The sequence below is a fragment of the Salminus brasiliensis genome, chromosome 13 (genome assembly GCF_030463535.1).
Source record: "Salminus brasiliensis chromosome 13, fSalBra1.hap2, whole genome shotgun sequence".
NCBI classification, from domain to species: Eukaryota; Metazoa; Chordata; class Actinopteri; order Characiformes; family Bryconidae; genus Salminus; species Salminus brasiliensis.
This window is the reverse complement of record NC_132890.1, coordinates 32,199,362-32,219,574: the sequence shown is the minus strand read 5'-3', so window position 1 is coordinate 32,219,574 and position 20,213 is coordinate 32,199,362. Positions and strand designations below refer to the sequence as shown.

The following is a 20,213-nucleotide window of genomic DNA, read 5'->3' as shown; positions in this document are numbered from 1 at the left end:
CCGTAACCCCAGAACCCAAAACGTAAGCTAAGCCCCGTAATTATGGTGAAAAGAGACGAGCACCAGCAAAATCACCACATTTTCCACACTGTTAGGACAATGATAAATGACCTGCACCTTGTCCTTTTATCCATTTCTGTCACTGCTCCAGAGAAGTGGCCCAACAGTCTTCTGTAGTACTCTACACCCCTGTGTTGGTCCAGTGACAATAAAGCTCAATTGAATTGACATTTGTTCCTCACAAACAAACATGCACGCACGCACACACACACACACACACACACATACAAGGTGAGGTGTTCCCAAAGCGGACACACAGCTGTGTGAGTTTATGACCCTCTGCTGGGTTCCACCACAGGCTTTGCTCCACAGTGCTGCAGAGGAAGCACAGCAGACCCATCTGTGGAGGAACCTGCTATGACCTCCGGTTCCGTCACTTCGCTCTAGACCTCCAGGCCAGCTAAACCTGGTGGCTATTTCTGGAGGGAGGTAGAAATACGGGATGTTCTCTCACAGGGGTCGCAACCCCACAGCCTTCCTAAAAGGTGTTGCGGGACCCTCTGTGGCTACTGAAGGACACGGGTTTACTGCAGGACAGCTGCTGAGCACAAACAGCACAATGGACCAGGCCTCATTGAGCGGGAAGGCTGAAATTAAAAAAAGGTTTGGAAACACTTTGACTTTTGGAATATCTGCTTTTCTTAAATTTAAATTCAATATTGATGTTAAAGAAAATGAAAAACCATGTTTAATATTTGCTTATTTTGTGCAGCTACCATAAGAGGCAGTGCTATGGTGTTACTTACTAACTAAAAATACATGATTCTTCATGCCTTGCAGGACCTTCAATGATATTTATTTATTTATACAAAACAGTTGTTGTACAACATGGCATTCTTCACATTCTCCAGTGTCACAATCCGAGAACACAGTGAACCACTGGTGTCAAACTGGGCCACTGCACTGCAGAGATCAGCGCTGTCCTCCCAATTAGCTACCAGAGTTAAATCAGGTGCAGTAAATAAGGAGGACTGCTAGTGCTGCGTTCCATTACCTCAGAAGCAGGATGTCGGAGCTGGGAACGTCATCACACTCGAGTTGATCCTATCCCAGTTACACACTCTGATACTTGTACACAATTTCAAAACATTTTCAATATCCAGTTTGCTAAAAAATATAAAAGTTTACCACAATTTGACAACCCTTACTGGGGTTTTATGGCAAATCCAACCAAAGTCTAATGTGTAATTATTATGTTTTTATGTTTCCTGGTTATCAAACACTTTTAGGTGCAGACTGTTTTAAAAATGGGATTCATGTACAGTGAATATTGTGTAATTATTTCAACGAATCTGGACTTGTGAGCAAAGTTCAGGGACTGGAACTGTTGTATCTGTGTGTGTGTGTGTGTGTGTGTGTGTGTGTGTGTGTGTGTGTGTGTGTGTGTGTGTGTGTGTGTGTGTGTGTGTGTGTGTGAGAGAGAGAGAGAGAGTTTATCTTTGAAGCATTAGACACAACAGCCTGATAAATGATTATTGTTATGTTGGGTATGTGCAGCTGTTATGTGCAGCTGTTATGTGTGTGTGTGTGTGTGTGTGTGTGTGTGTGTGTGTGTGTGTGTGTGTGTTTTGATGGTTGGTACTACCATCATTCCAGCAAACCCAGCCAGTACTTCCAGTACTGTGGGACATCCAGTCCATCTGGGATGAGTTGGGACATTATAAAGGACCTCAACCTCACCAACACTTGAACCACTTTCATCACTGAATGCATCAAATTAAATCCTCACAGCAGTGCTCCTCCGAAATCTAGTAGAAAGCCTTCTTCCCTGGACAGAAGTGACATTTACTCCAACAAAGGCAGGATCAAGTCTTTAATAGCTTTGATTTCAGATGAAACGGTAAATGAGAAAGTGTCCCAATACTTCTGTCCATATCTGTAGCTGCCATGGATGTTCCGGACTATGAGACGACACTTCCATCTTGCTGCTCACACTGTGGGAATACTGAGGTCTGTGAATCCTACCATCACCACCCTGAATCAAATCTTGGTGAAGTGAGCTCTCTGTGACTCGCCCTTCTAGTGCTGAGCAATCAGCGATAGAAAGCACGGCCTACATTCACAAAGTCTCTCGCTCTCGCTCTTGCTCTCTCTCAAACTGAAAGATACAGTCAGCATGTCTGAATGAGATGAAATACTGACAGACAGACAGCGAGAGACAGACAGCGAGAGAAAGTGAAGGAAGAAGATGTCCAACACTGAGGTCATAATACATGTATTCATAAACACATGACATCACTGTTTAAGTCTAACGCTTCTTGACATCACAATCACTCTCAGGAAAAACACAAAAGAGAGAGAGAGGATGCAAAAGAAAGAGAGAGAGGGCGCGAGCGTGCGAGAGAGAGAGAGCGAGCGAGAGAGAGAGTGCGCGAGAGCTACAGACTGTTCTTGATTCTTCTAAAACTGAAGGAAAAACAATAACAGCACTGCAGTCCAACAAATGTGTTACTGAGTGTCTACCACCCACACACTCCACAGACTGAGCCAAACCACGCAGCCAGGGCCAGACGCAGAATCACACATACTAGCCGAACACACACACACACACACACACACACACACACACACAGCAGTAATAATAATTAAATTATGTTAGTAAATATAATTAAATTTAGTTGGTAACACTTTTAATACACAGTTGAGAATACAGACAGTAACACACACACACACACACACACACACACACACACACACACAGATGAACTGCATGCACACAGACATGCACACCAGTCCTGTGCTGGTGCAAAGGAGTGTGAGGTATCTGGCTAGACCAGTATCTCAGACTGCGTGCGCGCACACACACACGCACACGCAGTAATGAAAGCTATTAGGAGTAAACAGGTTGTTTTTGAGTTTGCTGGACAGGAGGACATTTCATTTCATCATTCAACATCAGTGGAGCAGATATGAGACAGGGTGGAAAAAACAGCGAGTTTAAACTCACACAGATCCTCAGAGGTTTCAATGACATTCAGAGGAACAGTGATCTACACAGCGAGCCACGGCCTGTCACTCAGCACAGGCTCCACCCCCAACAATACTGGCCTACCAGCCATAGAACAGAAATGTGTATACGCTCCATGATCAGAGTTCATCAAACCAAACGACAGACAGGACAGTTGAGGTGATGACAGATATTACAGTTGCACGTGAAGTCGAAATCTACTGCATCAGCCACATGATTTCATAGCTTATTGAATGAAAGTCTCGATCGTATTGGAGTGTAAACGCCTCCATTTTTCCAAGCCATCCGTAATCACTGATGAAGTTGCCTCCCTTCAATTTTGCAAAAATGCAAATAAATAAATAAATAAATAAATAAAAACAAAACAAAACAATTTTCCAACAATTTCTGGACATGAAATACATGCAACTAAGCGTAGATAAGCTCCAACAGTATCCTCAGTAACAGTGGCCTTTCACTACGACAAAACAAGAGCTATTAATGCACATACTATATTGACAAAAGTATTGGGACAAAATTGGACACCTTTGAATCATTGAATTCAGGGGTTTCACTTAGTCCCATTGCCACAGGTGTATAAAATTGAGCCCCTAGTCCTGCAGTCTGCCTTTCTTACACACATCAGTGAAAGAATGGAAGGTTCTAAAGAGCTCACTGAACTCCAGCGTGGTTCTGTATGTAATAGGAGACACCGCTGCACCACCAACATGTCAGCTGGTGAAATTTCCTCCCTCCTAGATCTTCCTCCATCAGCTGTGAGTGGTATTATTATTGAACAGTGGAAGAGTTTAGGAGGAACAGCTCACAGAGAGCAGCTCAGCCACCGAGTGTCTGTCAGACCACGTAAAGTTACAGAGCGGGGTCAGGGCCGAGTGCTGAGCTCAGAGCAGAGTGCAGAAAAGCCCCCACGACCTGCTGCTGTTAGAGCTTTGAGCAAAAATGAGAGGTCATAAAAGAACCTGTAGGTGTAATGTGTAGTTGTCCCGATACCTCTGTCCCTTTAGTGTTGGTTAATTATTGGTAGGCTTATAGTTACTCAGACTGTATTAACAATTGGAGGCTCAACTGACCCGGTTCAGAACCCACACTTGTTTACGATCTTCTCTCTCTCCCTCTCCACCAATCTCATACTTTTTCAGGAATTTCCTGCACACTGCAGCACCTATTTTTAGCCATCAGGCAAAATGATTTAAACAGAGACAAGTCTGTCAGTCTGCTTTCAGGCTCTGACACGCAGATGCTCCACATTTCTCCTTTTGAAGGCACTTCTAAATCTCCTCATGTTCTGTGACTGTCAATCCAAAATGACAACTTCACAAGCTCCCGTTCTCACTTTGCATCCACTAAACACCTTAAACGGCCAATGGCCCACCTGCGGGCCAAAGGTTTTATCACACGCTTCTTCTATTACTGAGGAATAGGCCCACCAGTTCGTACAGACGCCTCTGTAGATACTGAGTAATATGCCTTAATGTGCAATAAGCCTTAGAGTGTTAAGGGGTTAATGCACATGTCCTTCAAAGAAGAAAAATAATAATAATAAAGCACATGACCTCCATTTCTTGCTGAAGCAGCTCATCTGCTGCTTTTTCGGTGTCTACAAGCGACCCAAGACCCATAAACAAGACTATCACATATCTATATAAGCATTATACAGTATGAGTCTACAAACGTCCTCACTCAGACGATTCTCAGATTTCATAACCTTAAAGTCTTAGTCTTAAAGTCTAAAGGGAACCCTGCTGTTCTGGGATCAGCTCCCTCCATTCACTAGAACCATGTTGTGAGTTCATACTAGTGTCGTGACACATCCTATCCCCTCTAACGTCATCTTACAGAAGGACCATTTAGGACCCAATACGTTAGCCAGCCTAATGTAGCTAGCATGCTGGTCCATCCCCTCGACTGTATTAGCTATAATGCTACAAGTTAACCAATAGAGCCGATCCCCCTTTCGATTGTATTAGATTACATGCTGCTAGTTAGCCAGCCGAGTTGCCACCCCCCCTTCACAGTGTGTTTTAATATAATAATCAGTTAATTATTTTATTTAGATCCCCATTATCTGCTGATCTTGCACAAGGTTAGCTCGATTGCGGATAGCAAGTGCACAATAACTAGCTTTACCTGTTGGTATCAGCTGTATATGCCAGCCTAGCAACAACAATATTATATCAATGAGCTAAATTATGATATACGTTTAATAAATAAGGCTAAATAGCGACACTTTATCGAGATAAAAACTTCAGTAACGATCAGAAAATATCTTTCGATACATTTTAATCTGGCATATAAGTTTGACAGCCGCATGAAGATGGGCAATTATTCAAGTGTGCGATTTTAATTAATGGAAAAGTCGGGGGGATAGGATGTGTCCGGGGGGGATCAGATGTGTCACGACACCGGGTCCCCAGCTCCACCACACCAGCTAATAGACCCCTGAGCCGGCCAACATCGTTTTAAGAGCGTTGAGGGTAGAAAGCGCCATCTACCCACCTGGAGAGAGCATGGCCAACTGTGCTCTTTCAGGCTCCGGCTGCTGATGACAAAGTGGCTCGGGATTCGAACTTGCGACCCCCCGGGTCCCTTTTTCTTTTAATGAACATTGTTTAATGGTCTCAAAAATCCACAAATATGACTACTGACACCAAAGCAAATTGAGGTGGGGTACTGACAGTGTGTGTGTGTGTGTGTGTGTGTGTGTGTGTGGGGGGGGGGGGGGGGGGGGGGGGTCCTTTGAAACTAGCCTGACAAAATATGGGCTTCATTATGTTTTACTGGTTCAGGGCACAGTGCCAGATACCTGCAAGCTGTATGTATAGAAACGCAGTAACGTGCTGGAAAGCTCAGCATAAACAAGTCTGACCCCATTGCTCTGTCCCCAGGCACTCACTCACTTACTCACTCACTCACTACTTCTCTCCGCCTTAATGGCTCACACACTGCTTCCTGGACCGTAGATCTTGTAAATGTCCAACTATGTAGGATGTTTGTGTGTGAGTGTGTGGAGCTGGTCTTCTAAACTGCTGTGAGAACATTTGAGATTTGAGCCAAATCTCAGTGTTTAGTAATGATGGAAAATTCAGGTCCAGAAATTAAGTCAAAATCTGCCCCAGGATTTTGTTCCAGCTGCCTGGGGCGGATTTTGACTTTCTCCAGCCTATCGCATAATGCCTGCTATGTCTTTACAGCAGAGAGAGATAGAAAGAGATAACATAGAGAGAGACATTGACTATGCAATGCACGTAATGAGAACATCCCTTCAACACCGCCCCCCCTGCCCCCCCTACCCACACACACTCCTAAAAGAAACAGAATGAACTTGTGCATGACCACGGAAGTAGACATAATGTTCCTGGACACACAGCGGAGTCTCTGTGTGTGTGTGTGTGTGTGTGTGTGTGTGTGTGTGTGTGTGTGTGTGTGTGTGTGTGTGTGTGTGTGCTGAAGGCGTCTGGGCGCACTCTAGTCGACACATGGCTGAATGAATATGCAGACCAGCCTCATGCATTATGCATTCTGCAGTCTCTGTAGAAACACATGACTTAAACAGGCCTTATCCTGAACATTTCCCTGAATCTGAATCTAAAGGGGACAGTTACTGTACACACACACAAACACACGCAACGGATTTTCCCCAGGGTAAAGTGTGCGCTCTTGTGCAATGGCAATGATGCAACCGAATACTGGAATAAGACAAACGTATCGAACACAGGCGGTTCCTTACCGTCAGAAAACCAGTTCAGCGGGTACTGTTGAGATACAGGGCTTATTTTTCCCTGGAAAGGTGCGAGGGTTATTTCTCTTAAAGCTCTCATGTCAAATACAGTCGAGCCAAGACATGCCTGTTCTGCTAGGTCTGCTTTTTTCATTATTATTATTTTGCACCGGAGATGCTAATGCTGATAAGTACTGAAAGCTTACACCTCATAACTTATAACTGCAGGACTTAAAATTAGAGTAGCTTCCCTTAATGACATGTTTTTCACAGTGGTTACATTAATACCTCATTTAAAAAAAAAAACATTATTTTATTTTAATATATATATTTTTTTATTATTATTTTATTTATAATTTTTTTTTTATTATTTGAACCAGACCGGCCGTCTGTTCTGGCCAACTACCGATTCTGCTTGTGGTCCTAATCTCGTCATTCTTTACACCCAACCAGGCAACACCCAACAAGGCTAGGTGGGTTTCAGGTAGACATCGGCTCCGAATGGGTTTGTGATCTCAAATGGCACCGGTCTAGGCCCTAAAAGCAGTGGACAACCCTGATGGGGTCCATGCTTAACCACCCTCCCGGTATGGTCAGTGATGGGACCCTAGGACAAAACCTTTTGGTTCCCAGTTGGGCGACCTATACAGGCCCCATATGGACATGCTAGCAAGAAAATGTACAACATGCCTATACCTACCTTTAAAACAATATTTTTCAAGAAGAACAGAACTGCAGTAAACAGCATTTTAAGAATCCCTATCCCTATAATTCCATCTGGATTGGCCATAGTCTGATTAGGATTGGATTAGTTTTACAGGGGGATGCCTGTAGACATACATGGATGTGGATGGGGTGATTAAGACGAGCAGATCAGAGCAGCGCTGAGTCCAGACAAAGAGGATGTGTGTAGTTCTCCACAGTAAGAGGGGCTTTCTAAAGTTGTCTGAAACTCGATCGCGAAATGACCACAGTTTTGGGTTAAAACTTCTTTCCATCCGAGTATCCGTCACCATGCTGGATAGCGTAATAAATCTTTTATCACAGGAATGGTTCAGTGGAACCCAGCAGACGATCTTTGGGCCTCCAGCCCACCCGGTTCCTGCCTCCAGTCAGAACTCTCATGCTATTTTCAGCCCCCTCAGCCAGTTAATGAGAACCAGCCCGGCTGCAGCTCAGAATGGAAGAGAGTGTTCCCGCTTTACAGGGTCACATGATTTCCAGCTAAGCGTTGTCATTTCCCCACATATTGAACAGAGCGAGCGAGTGAGCGCAGCCAGTGACAGCATCATCGTCTTCCCGAAAGACAATATCAGCCCTGTCGTCTTCCACGGGGGTTAATGGGGCATTCAGCAGAACCTTCACTCATCAGCGTGCCGTGTCTGTGTGTGTATGCACATGTGCTTCAGGGCATATGGGTCTACAGAACGAGTGCAGAAAGAGGTAGCGCACATACAGCCGCACTCAGACACACACATGGTTGTTCTACCTCTCCTTCTGGTCGACTGTAGAAGCACTAGTGAAATAGCAGGTCCTGACTGATCTGCAGGCCTGCAGCAACTAGGCAAAATTGATTTGTCATATGACTCCTAGTGGCTCAGCACTCTATTGCTCTGCCACTATGGTCTGGGGGGAGGGGGTCTCAAGTTCGAACGCTGACTTGCCATCAGCAGCCGGAGTCTGAGAGAGCACAATTGCTCAGGCTTTTTCCAGGTGGGTAGAGGTAGAAGCTCTCTCCTCACTTCACTCTAAAAGGGACGTGGGCTGGCACAGGTGTCTGTTAGCTGGTGTAGTGGAGCTGGGGAATCTGTGCTTACCTCAGAGAGTGTCAATTGCCTGGAGATCCTGCATTGGTCAATGTTTGAAAAGAGGTGGTGACCGGCTTCACATGTATCAGAGGAGATGCTCCTAGCGCCAGGAGCATTGCAAGTGCTATTGGCTACAAACGGGTGGATTGCCACCACCAAATTGGACGAAAAAAGAAGAACGAGAAAAAGTACTTAAACCAAAACTTTGTCGGAAACAAACACCTGCAGCTAAACTCTGATAGCACTGTCCCTAGAAGAAATCGGAAGACATCAGATTTAGTGAGAAACTCAGATTTGGGCCACTTTTCCTGCTGTGCGAATCTAGCAATAGGGGTTCCCGATAAACTACAGCAATCAGTAATGCATTCAACATCAATTTCAGACCAAAACTGAATACTATCCGCTTGCTAACAATGAAAATTTACATCAATTAACCTTTTTCCATCCAGCATTTCAAATACAAATAAGAACAAACGAAAACAAATTCTATTCCCAGAAAACACTGCTAGCTTAGTTTTTATTGGCTCATAAAAAGGAAATATTACATCTGGGGGTTGAGCGAATAATGAGGCGAGCTGCTGCTGTGCTGGGTTCCCTGAATCATCTCTCCCTTTATAAGAAAGTGTAAATCGGCTCTGCCGGACAATAATACCAACAGCCACAGTCCGGTGCCTTTTTTTCTGGATTATAGAGTGCTTCAAACCTTTTACATGCATGAACGCGTATAGAGAGAGTAACTTCCAGCTAGGAGACTCTGTAATTATAGATTTGTATGAATCCAACACAAACACACATCCACAAGCAATTCACAAGCACAGCTTATCTAACAGTGAGGTCATGATCTGCTGCAGAGCAGACACTCGCAACACACAAGTTCATGTGGTGCTGTTATATAATCCCCATTAATCAGTGACCTGGGAACAATCACAGCGCTGTCGGTCAGTCACACTCCCTCTACTGTATCCTCAATTTCCACTTGGTGTAAACGTCTGACCTCAACACAAGACAAGTAGACCACAGTAAACTTCACAGTAAACAATAAACTGCAGAACCTCCAGAACCCAGCTGCACGCTTGCTTACTCATTCCCATTCCCGTGACCACATCACGCTTGTCCTCTAGAAGCCTTATCAACATCATAATACTCCTTCCCGTAGCCTTCGCTCTTCTGATGCCTAACATCTGTCCAGAACCCCTTCAAAACTGTCCCCAAACACTTCAGAGACCGCACTGATCTGTCCACACTCAACTGATCACTGATCACTGCTCACAACTCACCTGCTTTTCATTTAGTATTGAACTGTATTGTGTTTTTATGTACCTTTTGTTTTATTTTGATTGTTTTTATGTATGTAAAGCAACTTGAGTATCCTGAAAAGTGCTATATCAATTATATACATTATTATTATTATTATTATTATTATTATTATTATTATTGCTTCACTACTCATTCTAAACACTAAATACACAAATGCAACTAGCAGACCTAATGCAACAGTCTTTTATTTCTACATACTGAAAGTAATCCACAGATTTGGGCCAAAAATGGGCACATATTTTACTGAATTTTATTGGTTTACACAGTCGGCATCAAAATTACTGCAAATTAGGTCAGGCTAATATAGGCAAATTAGCTAAACCAACTAAACGAGACCATTTCCAGAATTATTCAACCCCTTCATGACGAGTGTCTTTAGCACTTAGTAGAGACCCTTTTGCTGTTAGGACCTGCTGCAAATGCGATGCACAGCCAGACACTAGCTTCTGGAGTTCCTGAGGAATTTAAGACCATTCCTAATGGGCAGTGGCTTCTAGTCCACTAATATTCCTGGGTTTGCTGCTGCAATCCCCTTCTTTAAACCCACCCAAATATTTTCTTAGGGTGTTTAAGTCAGGCAACTGTGACGGCAACAGCAGGATCTTCCAGGACTTCTTCTGAAACAAAGTCTTGATGGACTATGAGGTATTCAATCAAGCATCAGGAAATCCTAGCAGAAAACATCATTCCTTCTGTGAGAGAGCTGAATGTTAGGCGTCATTGGACCCTCCAACAGGACAGTGATTCCAAGCATACCTCAAAGTCCACCAAGGCCTGGCTTCAGAAGAAGCCCTGAAAGATTCTGGAGTGCTCGTCACAGTCGCCTGACTTGAACCCCATAGAAAATCTTTAGTGGTTTTGCAGGTGGCGGTTGTAGCACAAAACCCAAGAATATTGAACTGGAAGCCACTGCCCATGAGGTTGTACAGTAGAAGGGTGCTCTGCTAAGGACTAAAGACCCTGGACTGAATAATTTGGTGGCTGATAAAGTCATTAAAAGGCATTTTGTGTTGAATTTGAGATAGTGTTGAGGGCTGAGATATTTAAATTAGTCATGTTTGATTGGTTTATTGCAAACAGCTGAACAGTTTCTAACCTAATATGAAATGGGGGGGTAATTAGGGATGGCCAATGCTGATATACAATATTTTTACATGCAGATGTCTATTGATGCTAATAAACACACTTAGAAATTGAGGCATACATTCCCAATTTACCAAAATAAGATAGGTGAAAGTCCAAGTCCAGTGTTTGTTAGCAATTCCAGCCTAGCATCTCTTGTTGTAATGTTGTTGCCTTCGCTGATCGACTGCATCAGGGCTAACTGTTGAATCATGTTCATGTTCAAATGATGAATTATCCTGCTAAACTGAAAAACCCTGATTTGTGGAAAACCCTGCTGGTCATGTGCCAGTCCAGCGTGTTCCTCACTAAAGCTCTGACAGCCTGCCAAACGCCAACCTTTGCTCAGGCCCTGCTAATATTTACACAAACTCTGCTCAAACTAATCGAGCCCTGCTGGCACGGAACCGGCCCTGAACTCCCTCGTGGAGGAACGGCAGCGGTAAATCTGGGACTGCTGAATTAATTGTGAACCTATGTGTCAAGAGCGTGTGCCCATCTCAGGGTATATGGGCTTGAGAGAGTGTTTATGTTCGTGATCTTGTATCACTTGGTTTGACTTGATTACACTCCTTCTTCGGCCTCCTGTTGCCACTGGTGTGTTTCAGCTTTTCATCCGTCAGCACTTCGCTGGGTTATAAAATCACCTCACACACTGAACTTCAGTCAGTACTACAGTACCCATGACGCCGTGCAACTGACCTTAATTGCCTTCGAACAAAGGGCACAGACAAATGACAATCACGACCCATTCTGATGGAATTTGAGAAATTAAATAAAAAAAACAAAACAATAAATATCACTGTAATGGATAACCACGTAACTGTAGCGCATGGTTCTCTCCTTTACACCAGCCTTAAATGGAGTACAGTACCTTCGCCGGCTGAGAACTACAGACACAAACCAGACCTCAAGCTGAAGTTAAACACGCTGCATACCCTCCTATGGAAAACAGACAGGAGGAAGAGCAGAAGAGGCTACACAGAGAATAACTTGAGTCTATGGCAGGCGATGCTCAAGATCAGCGGATGATAATGCACAAATCCTGACATTCAGATTAGATCTGAAGGAGCTTGGAGAAATACACACTATTATATATAGGCCTGTCACCATAACTATTTTTTTGGATGATATACTGTTCCAGAAATAACACAGCTGATAAAAACAGTGCATGAATATGCTATTATATTAGAAATTATTATTAACGTCAATGGGAATATACTGAACTTAGCAAAAATGAGTGAAGTCATGTCCATACATTGTACAATACAAGTACACATGCCTACTTATGATATATATATATTATACACATATATTACACACATATATATATATATATATATACACACACACACACACACACACACATATATATACACACATACATACATACACACACACACACACACACACACCACTACCCTATTTTCCAACAGCCACTAATGCAACTTCACTGGAGCTTAACACACTTGGGGAAGAACACTGAATAGATGGCAGGTTCATGTTGAGTGATGGTGGAGGAGGAGGGGCAAACCTAACCACTGTACCCAGAGTGAGGAACACTCTATGCTAGGGGTCTTTACACCCTCTAGCCTACGCTTGGCATCAGGCATGATGCCAATAGGTTCAGTGATTTTAAACGGTTAGCTGTGTATTTCTTTCTGCGGATAGCTGGAGTAATCTGAGGATCATCAGCCGAGCGTAGATGCTCGGCCTTGAGTGAAGAGCTTCAATTAAAAACAGCTCATTTTAAAAAGCTGAATAGTTTTAAAGAAGAAAGATTGGATCGGATTGGATCAGTCGATACTCAAGCAATCAATATCAGTGTTGTAAAATACAGTGGATTATTTGATCATCTGTATTTCACCACAGTGTACATTTGTGTATTCAGTGCACTTCAGGAACAAAAATGCAGAATTGCATTATTTCCTAAAGACCTGCAAGGTCACTAATTTACACTGCTGCATCCATTATGCTGCTGGATAAAGACGTGTATGATGTACAAAGCAAACCTGCTCTTCACACTTTAAATAACGGGATCCACTTAAACATGAGTCATTATAACACTGCAAAGTATGAGGATCTCCTATGTATAATTACTGAGGCACAGGAATGCATGAATGCTGCATTGCTTGCTGACCTTCTAATAGTTTCATACACACCCCTAAGGGAGTAACTCCTTGTGGCCGAACTCAAAATAAAACAAATCGACATCCATCCTCATTCCATCCTCAAGTTCATGTCAGCAATGTTTCTGTTGTCATGGAGAACCCCACCAACTTACAAAAACACCATGCTGCACAAGCACATCCGCCGCCAGACAAAGCCTTCAACCAACAGAGAATTAAGCCGACCAAATACGAATGACATGTGGGAGCAAACATCTCTAAAAAGGCAGAGATCAGCGTGGTTACCCACTGAGATTTCTTCTTATTCTCGGTCTTTCTGTAGAGGACAGAGGCTGAGGGGTCAAATCTATGCTTAAAAACTCTAGAAAACATAAATAAATATTGTTTTTAATCCAAATCAAATCCAAGCAAATACTTATTTTAAAATGCGTATGACCTCGCAGTGATGGGGCCAATGCTTAGACCACTGCACTATTAGCTACTACAACATGCAATAGCGCGGCACAGAGCACACATCCGTCCTCAGCCTAGCATCTGCTCTACTGCTCTGGTAGAGTAATGAGTGCAGAGAGGTCCTCTTACTTTTTACTGGCCTCGCAAACGTCCACGATGTTGGAGAAGAGGTGGTGGTGGTCCGTCTTGGTCATGGTCTCGCTGAGTTCTGGGGAGTTCTTGAACAGGCGGATGAGGATCATGAGGCTGTGCAGGTAGCTGTGCTCCGATGAGATCACTTCAAATATTGCCTAAGAGAGAATCGACAGCTTTGAAGTTGGGCTTATATATTTATATTTATATTTATATATATATATACATACATACATACATATATATATATATATATATATATATATATATATATATATATATATATATATATATATATATATATATATATGTATATATACACACACACATATATACATATATATATATATATATATATATATATATATATATATATATATATATATATATACACAAGTAAATAAATATTTGACATAAAAAGTACATTTTAATTAATGATTTTGATCATGATTTGTTTGTTTATTTCTTTGTTTACATAACTCTACCAGTAACACAAAATAAGTCTACAAATAAACGCTCACGTTCACCCATAAAAATACAGAGTCTGGTTGTGCGATTGGTTGAGTAGTGTGAAAAAAAAAACTGCCTGGTGATCTGAGTGGTCCAGCAAACTAAGGCGCTGTCACTATGACCCGAGGATCGCTGGTTCGAATCCCAGGTCAGGCTGCCTGCAGTTATGCTGTCTGCGGTGCCCTAGGGAGTTCTCAGCCTTCCATGTAGGGAGCGTTACATGTGACTGGGCGAAGAGTACCAGCGAGGTTTGGTAATTGGCTATCTAGAAGTGGGAGGAAAACTTTAGCTAGCCAAAGGAACTGCTATTAGCAGCTGTCACACAGGGCCAGACTCTCCTCTCTATGAATGGAAAGAGACCAAAATACTGTAAACATGAAGGTCAAAGAACTGTGATGTCTTGGTCAAATACTGGGACACTGTTAAAATTCATGAGATTTATTTATCTTTTTTTTATTATTAACTTACAGGCCAAGCACAAGCCTTCCACGGCTTAATCTTAAGCAACACAGCAGATGTAGATTAAGCACATTTCTTCAGATAGAAGGCTTTGTGTAAGTGCATAACTTAGGAGCTTTTATACGGTTTCCACATCATTCGACTCTCTACGATATGGATTTTCCTCTGCATTGCACAACACTGACTTACATTCAGATCCAGCCAGTCATTCTTGGCATTATAATTAGTCCAAGCCTAGTTTTGCAACGTCAGTGACTTCCTACTAATACATAATACATTGAGGTTTGACCCCACCCTTCCACTGAAATCCATTTAGCTGACACAGAGCAGGACATCAGTGAGAGGGCTGGGCTGACTTACCGATGAGCGGCCTCATTAACATACCAAACATACTTCAGCTGCTCAGAAATGCTGGAGGAACTGGAGCGATAAACAGGGAAAACTGAATCTCAGTGAAGCGTTAATAAGACGATACTTCCGCTGCGGTTCTGTGTTTACTTGCTTATGAGAATCTCTGTCCATGATGCCCCTGTGAAGGAGCGTTTGTTTATTAGGAGGACACACAGTGTCCTTTCCTGCACTTGTGGTTCGAGAGTTTGTTTGTCAGCCTTGTGTTTACAAAAAGTTTGAGTTATGGCTTCAATGCAGCAAGTTCATACATACTTCCCATAGCTTTTATGTGTGTGTGCGTGTGTGTGCATGTGTGTCCCCCATGAACAGCCAGTTCTCATAAAGAAGGCTCCAGAGACAGCCCAGCAGAGCACACACACATTCATGTATCAGCTTGGTCCTAAGTGTTCCCCAACAAAACAAAACCCAGCTGTCACTACGGAGAAAAGAGGGGGCAGAGAGAAAGAGGGAGCGAGAGAGAGACACACACACTGAGACGACAGAAAAGAGAGAGAGAGACAGAAAAAGGGCAACTGATAGAGAGAGACAGGTGGCAAGATGGACAGAGTTGGAGTGAGAGAGAAAGGCTGAGAAGGAGACGGTGATGAAGAAAGAGATGCAGATAGAGAGAGAGGCTGAGAAAGTCATAGAAAGTGAGACAGAGATAGAGGCACAGAGAGGCAGAAAATGAGAGGCAGAAGATAAGAGAGTTAGAAAGGTGGAGGATGAGTAAGAAAAAGCCCACAGATCATTTTAGATCTATTAGAGATGTGCGGGCATTGCTAATGATGGGGGACAAATGGGGATTGGGTAATTGGCCTTGCAAAAATTATATTACAAATAATGATAAATGAACTAACAAATAAATCAATCTTGTATTTCCAAAATGCTACTTTTAATGGAGGTTAATGAAAATATTGGTCAACTGGTCAACTGCCAACTGATTCACATTGTCAAAATAGAGGTGGAGGAGGGCAGTGAAGAGGAGGAGGGCAGTGAGGGCAGTAAGGTGGAGGGGGTAGTAAGGTAGAGGAGGGAAGGAAGGAGGAGGAGGAGGAGGGCAGTGAGGGCAGTAAGGTGGAGGAGGGCAGTAAGATGGAGGAGGGCAGTTGGATGACAGGAGGATGACAGTGAGAAGGAGGGTAGTGAGGTGGAGGACAGTGAGGTGGAGGACAGTGAGGTGGAGGAGGAGGGCAGTGAAAAGGAGGATGACAGTGAGAAGGAGGGTAGTGAGGAGGACGAGGAGGAGGGTAGTGAGGAGGAGGATGAGGGCAGTGAGGTGGAGGAGGGCAGTGAGGAGGAGGAGGAGGAGGAGGAGGAGGGCAGTGAGGAGGAGGAGGAGGAGGGCAGTGAGGAGGAGGAGGAGGAGGAGGGCAGTGAGGAGGTGGTGGAGGAGGAGGGCAGTGAGGAGGTGGTGGAGGAGGAGGAGGGCAGTAAAGCGGTTTCTAGTGAGGAGGAGGCGGAGGAGGAGGAGGAAGAGGAGAACATTACCTCTTGCCGTTTGCGTTCCTCTTGGCTCAGCCTTGCCGCTGCTTCACTTTTTTTAACCTGGAGGAGAAAAGAGCAGCCGGGATGAAGCAGCTCAGTCTAATTAGAGCGAAATTAGATTAGACTTCAAATAGCCACGCACCTTGCCGAGCCATTAGCCAGTGTCTATTTCTGTCTAATGGGCACAATGCAAACACAGATGAGGTGTGTGTACAGGCTTTGGGTTTTTAATAATCTCTGAGGACATTTCACCTCAGAATAATAACTGTGTGGAATAACTGAGAGTAACTAAGGCTCTTAAGGGGAATCCATCCATCCTCTAGCCTAACAAAGGGGCCCTTTACACACCTGGTCTGGGCACGCTGAGTGGAGTGCCCCAGAGGGTCATTTCAGGGGGTTGTTGAACTCGAGTCTGCACAGTTTATGTATTTTTCTAAATAAAACAGCTTGATTCAGTCTGCTGGGAATAAAGTACACTGTTAAGCGATGTTGCGTGGGGGGTCCGTGTACAGCCCGTGTGCGCGCGAGTGCTTTTGTTTGTACAGCAAGAGTGTGTGACGATACTCAAATAAACTGTAGTGATTGTGTGTGTGTGTGTGTGTGTGAACAGGTTTGAGGAAAACCATTTGCGGCGATCAGGTTTCTCCTGGAGAAAGTGCAGCCACCTGAGCCGCATTCTGTTAATTCATAACCAGGGCAGAAAAACAGGCCTGTAAAGACACAGATGAAGAAGGGAAATCTGCTCTCGCTTTTAACGACCAACGAAAACCTGCTCGGCACTTCACGAGCTGTACTCGGCCGAGGTCGGGGATCCAATCTAATATTACAGAGATCAGGAGGAGGACACAGAGTTCCATCTGTTCCAGCTTTCAGCTCTCTGCATTCTTTCCAGCTTCGACACGGCTGCTTAAAAAGCTCAGAAACACTGTTTTCAAGAATTCAAAGCTACAGCTGGAATATCTGTATTGAAGGCTCTGAGTGTTGGGTTGATATCAGCAGAAAATGCAGAATCAGATATTGGACGGAAAGAAGATTTAGATCCAATCTAATGGCATTATAATTAGTCCAGCAAATCCATCCTAAAACAGAACTCACTCTGACGCTGGCATTGTCTTTTTGTTAGCTGAGCTTGTCTTCCTGTGGGGTACAGGAGTACTGCAGTCCCTTCAGCACATCAGCCACACTTTTAGACGCTCATGTAAATAGCCCCCTAAAACTGAATTTCCACCATTATTAAATATTTAAAGTTTCTAAATGAACTGTTCACCCCAATCATATGTGTCCATATATGCAAACTATGCTACAAAAACAGCCCATTTCGAAGTCACCCTTGCTCTGATATCACAAGAACCAACTAATTTACATATCTCCGCCCACTGAGTCTGCCACAGTTTAGCCACAGTCTGTGGGCAGCGTCCTATGAACTCTTCTGTCTCTGACTTTGCCTTCATCTACAATGTGGACCCTGAAATAGGTAAGAGTGTCTAATGGAGTGGACAGTGGGTGGACAGACATGACGTGTTTAAACACTCCAGCAGCACTGCTGCGTCTGGTACACTCGTACCGCCAATGCAACACACACACACTACTACTAACTACACGCTCGCCACCACCATGTCAGTCAGGGTCACTGCAGTGCTGGGAATGACCCACCACCTTAATGCTACAGTCTGCTCTGTGGTGGTCAGTCCTGTGGGGTCCTGACAACTGAAGAACAAACAGGGTGAAAGGAGGCTAACTAATACAGTATGCAGAGAAATAGATGAGCTACAGTCTGGAAATGTAGAACTATAAAGTGCTTTTATATGATCAGTGGAGTTGGTTTGATCAAGAAGGTGGTTTTAATAAAGTGGCTGGTTGGTGTGTATGCAGAATGCATGAGAAATAAATAATAAAATAGCATTTAAGTAAACAAAGCCAGCCTATTTTCCTTATGCCTTATACATACATCACATTTTCTCACAGTCTCACATTGAGAGACTTAAGCAAACATCAAGACCGAACAGGAAAAAGCGAGCAAGTGAGCGAGAGAGAGAAAGAGAGAGAGTGAAAGAGAGAGAGAGCTGGGAGGCTTGTCTCCTAGCAACATCCTTCCAGAAACTGAACTTCAACCTGCTTCACAGAGCCAACTCTAAAAGTCAGGTGATCTCTTCAGGTAACATTTTCTTCCCCGTCTCACAACAGCTCTGCCTTCCTCGCAAGAAACCAGACGCTACTAGTAAATCAACAGAAACGAAACTAAAAATGAGGTGCCATGCTGACGCTGCTCCCCGAGGCTCTCCAAAGTGCAAGGAGACAGCAGGGAAATCCCATGTCTGTCTGTCTGTCTGACATCACTCAGATCAGAGGAACCCAGCTTTGTGTAATACAATCTGGAGACCTGGCTCAGTCAGTGCCAAAGCCTCGCTTTTCCTCGCCTCAGCCCCCAGCAAACTTTCAGTCGAGACAAGTTTGATTCCACCGGGACTCAGACAATTCGGTAAATCAGATTTTTTGCCAAAAGTGAGCCCCATTTGCCAATATTACACACATCTCAGTCAGCTGTCCACTACTATGTCTGCACCTGCAGTGCCAGACAGGAAAACACTGCATCAGCATGTGTCCTCATGAATGCATGGACCTGTGAGCTGGCAGTACTTCATTAAGTTCTTCAGCATAAAGGAAATATTTCATGAGGAATTTTGTGTGTGTGTGTGGATAGGTAAACACACCTGCTCTACCTTCAGAGCCTGCTTCCTGTGCAGACAAAAGCCAGGTCAAGTCTAGTGCCAAAAAGCACATTGTACACACACACACACACACACACACACACACATACACACACATACACACACATACACACACATACACATACATACACATACATACACATACATACACACATACACATATACACACACACACACACTGCATCATTTCAACATGGATAAAATATATACCCATAAGCCATAACATTAATACCACCTGCTTAATATCGAGTAGGTCCCCCTTGTGCCACCACAACAGATCTGACCATTTGAGGTATGGACTCCACTAGATCTCTGAAAGACCTCTGAGCAGCAGATCCTTTAAGTCCTGTAAGTTGTGATGTGGGGCCTTAATGGGTTGCATCAATGAGCCTTAGGTCCACAGGTAGTCCTTTCTTGATTTTAGAAGGTACTGACCACTATTTACCTGTTCTGACCCATCTAGCCTTCACAATTTTGCTGCCTAATATCCCCACCCCCTGACAGCTTGACAGATGCCCCTGTAAATTGAGATAATCAATGCTATTTATCAATGCTAATGTAACGTCTAATCGGAGTACAACACAAACACAAACTGACAATAATTGTGTTGTTGTAATAAAAGCTCCTCAGACCAACAACAACCAGTTCTCAACCTGGGACAGCAGGTGAAATATGGAGGCACTAAGGGTGTTTTCACATCTGCACTTTTTAGTCCAGACTATTCAGATCCGTTTGGGCAGGTGTTAATACAGTTATTGCACTCAAATGTGGATCGAACCAAGACCCTTGAGAAAAGGTGGGCTCGGCCTGGTCCCAAAAAGAACATGATCTGACCTCAATCCAACCCTAAAAATCAGTTAAACAGCTCACATAGCCAGGTTTGGTATACAGGTAATCTGGTATACCGCCCAGATAAGTACTACAGCTATG

The 20,213-nt window shown here is 43.7% G+C and overlaps 1 protein-coding gene across 2 annotated transcripts in view; it reads right to left on the bottom strand.

Annotated features, from left to right (window-relative positions):
- Positions 1-20,213, bottom strand: part of LOC140574785 (rho guanine nucleotide exchange factor 26-like) — a 66,270-nt gene that overhangs the window by 34,978 nt on the left and 11,079 nt on the right. For both annotated transcript variants that reach the window (XM_072694756.1, XM_072694757.1), the window contains exons 6-7: positions 16,558-16,614; positions 13,705-13,865 (exon numbers count right to left, since the gene is read on the bottom strand). In XM_072694756.1, coding sequence (XP_072550857.1) covers positions 13,705-13,865; positions 16,558-16,614 — 218 coding nt within the window. The remainder of the gene's footprint in view (positions 1-13,704; positions 13,866-16,557; positions 16,615-20,213) is intronic.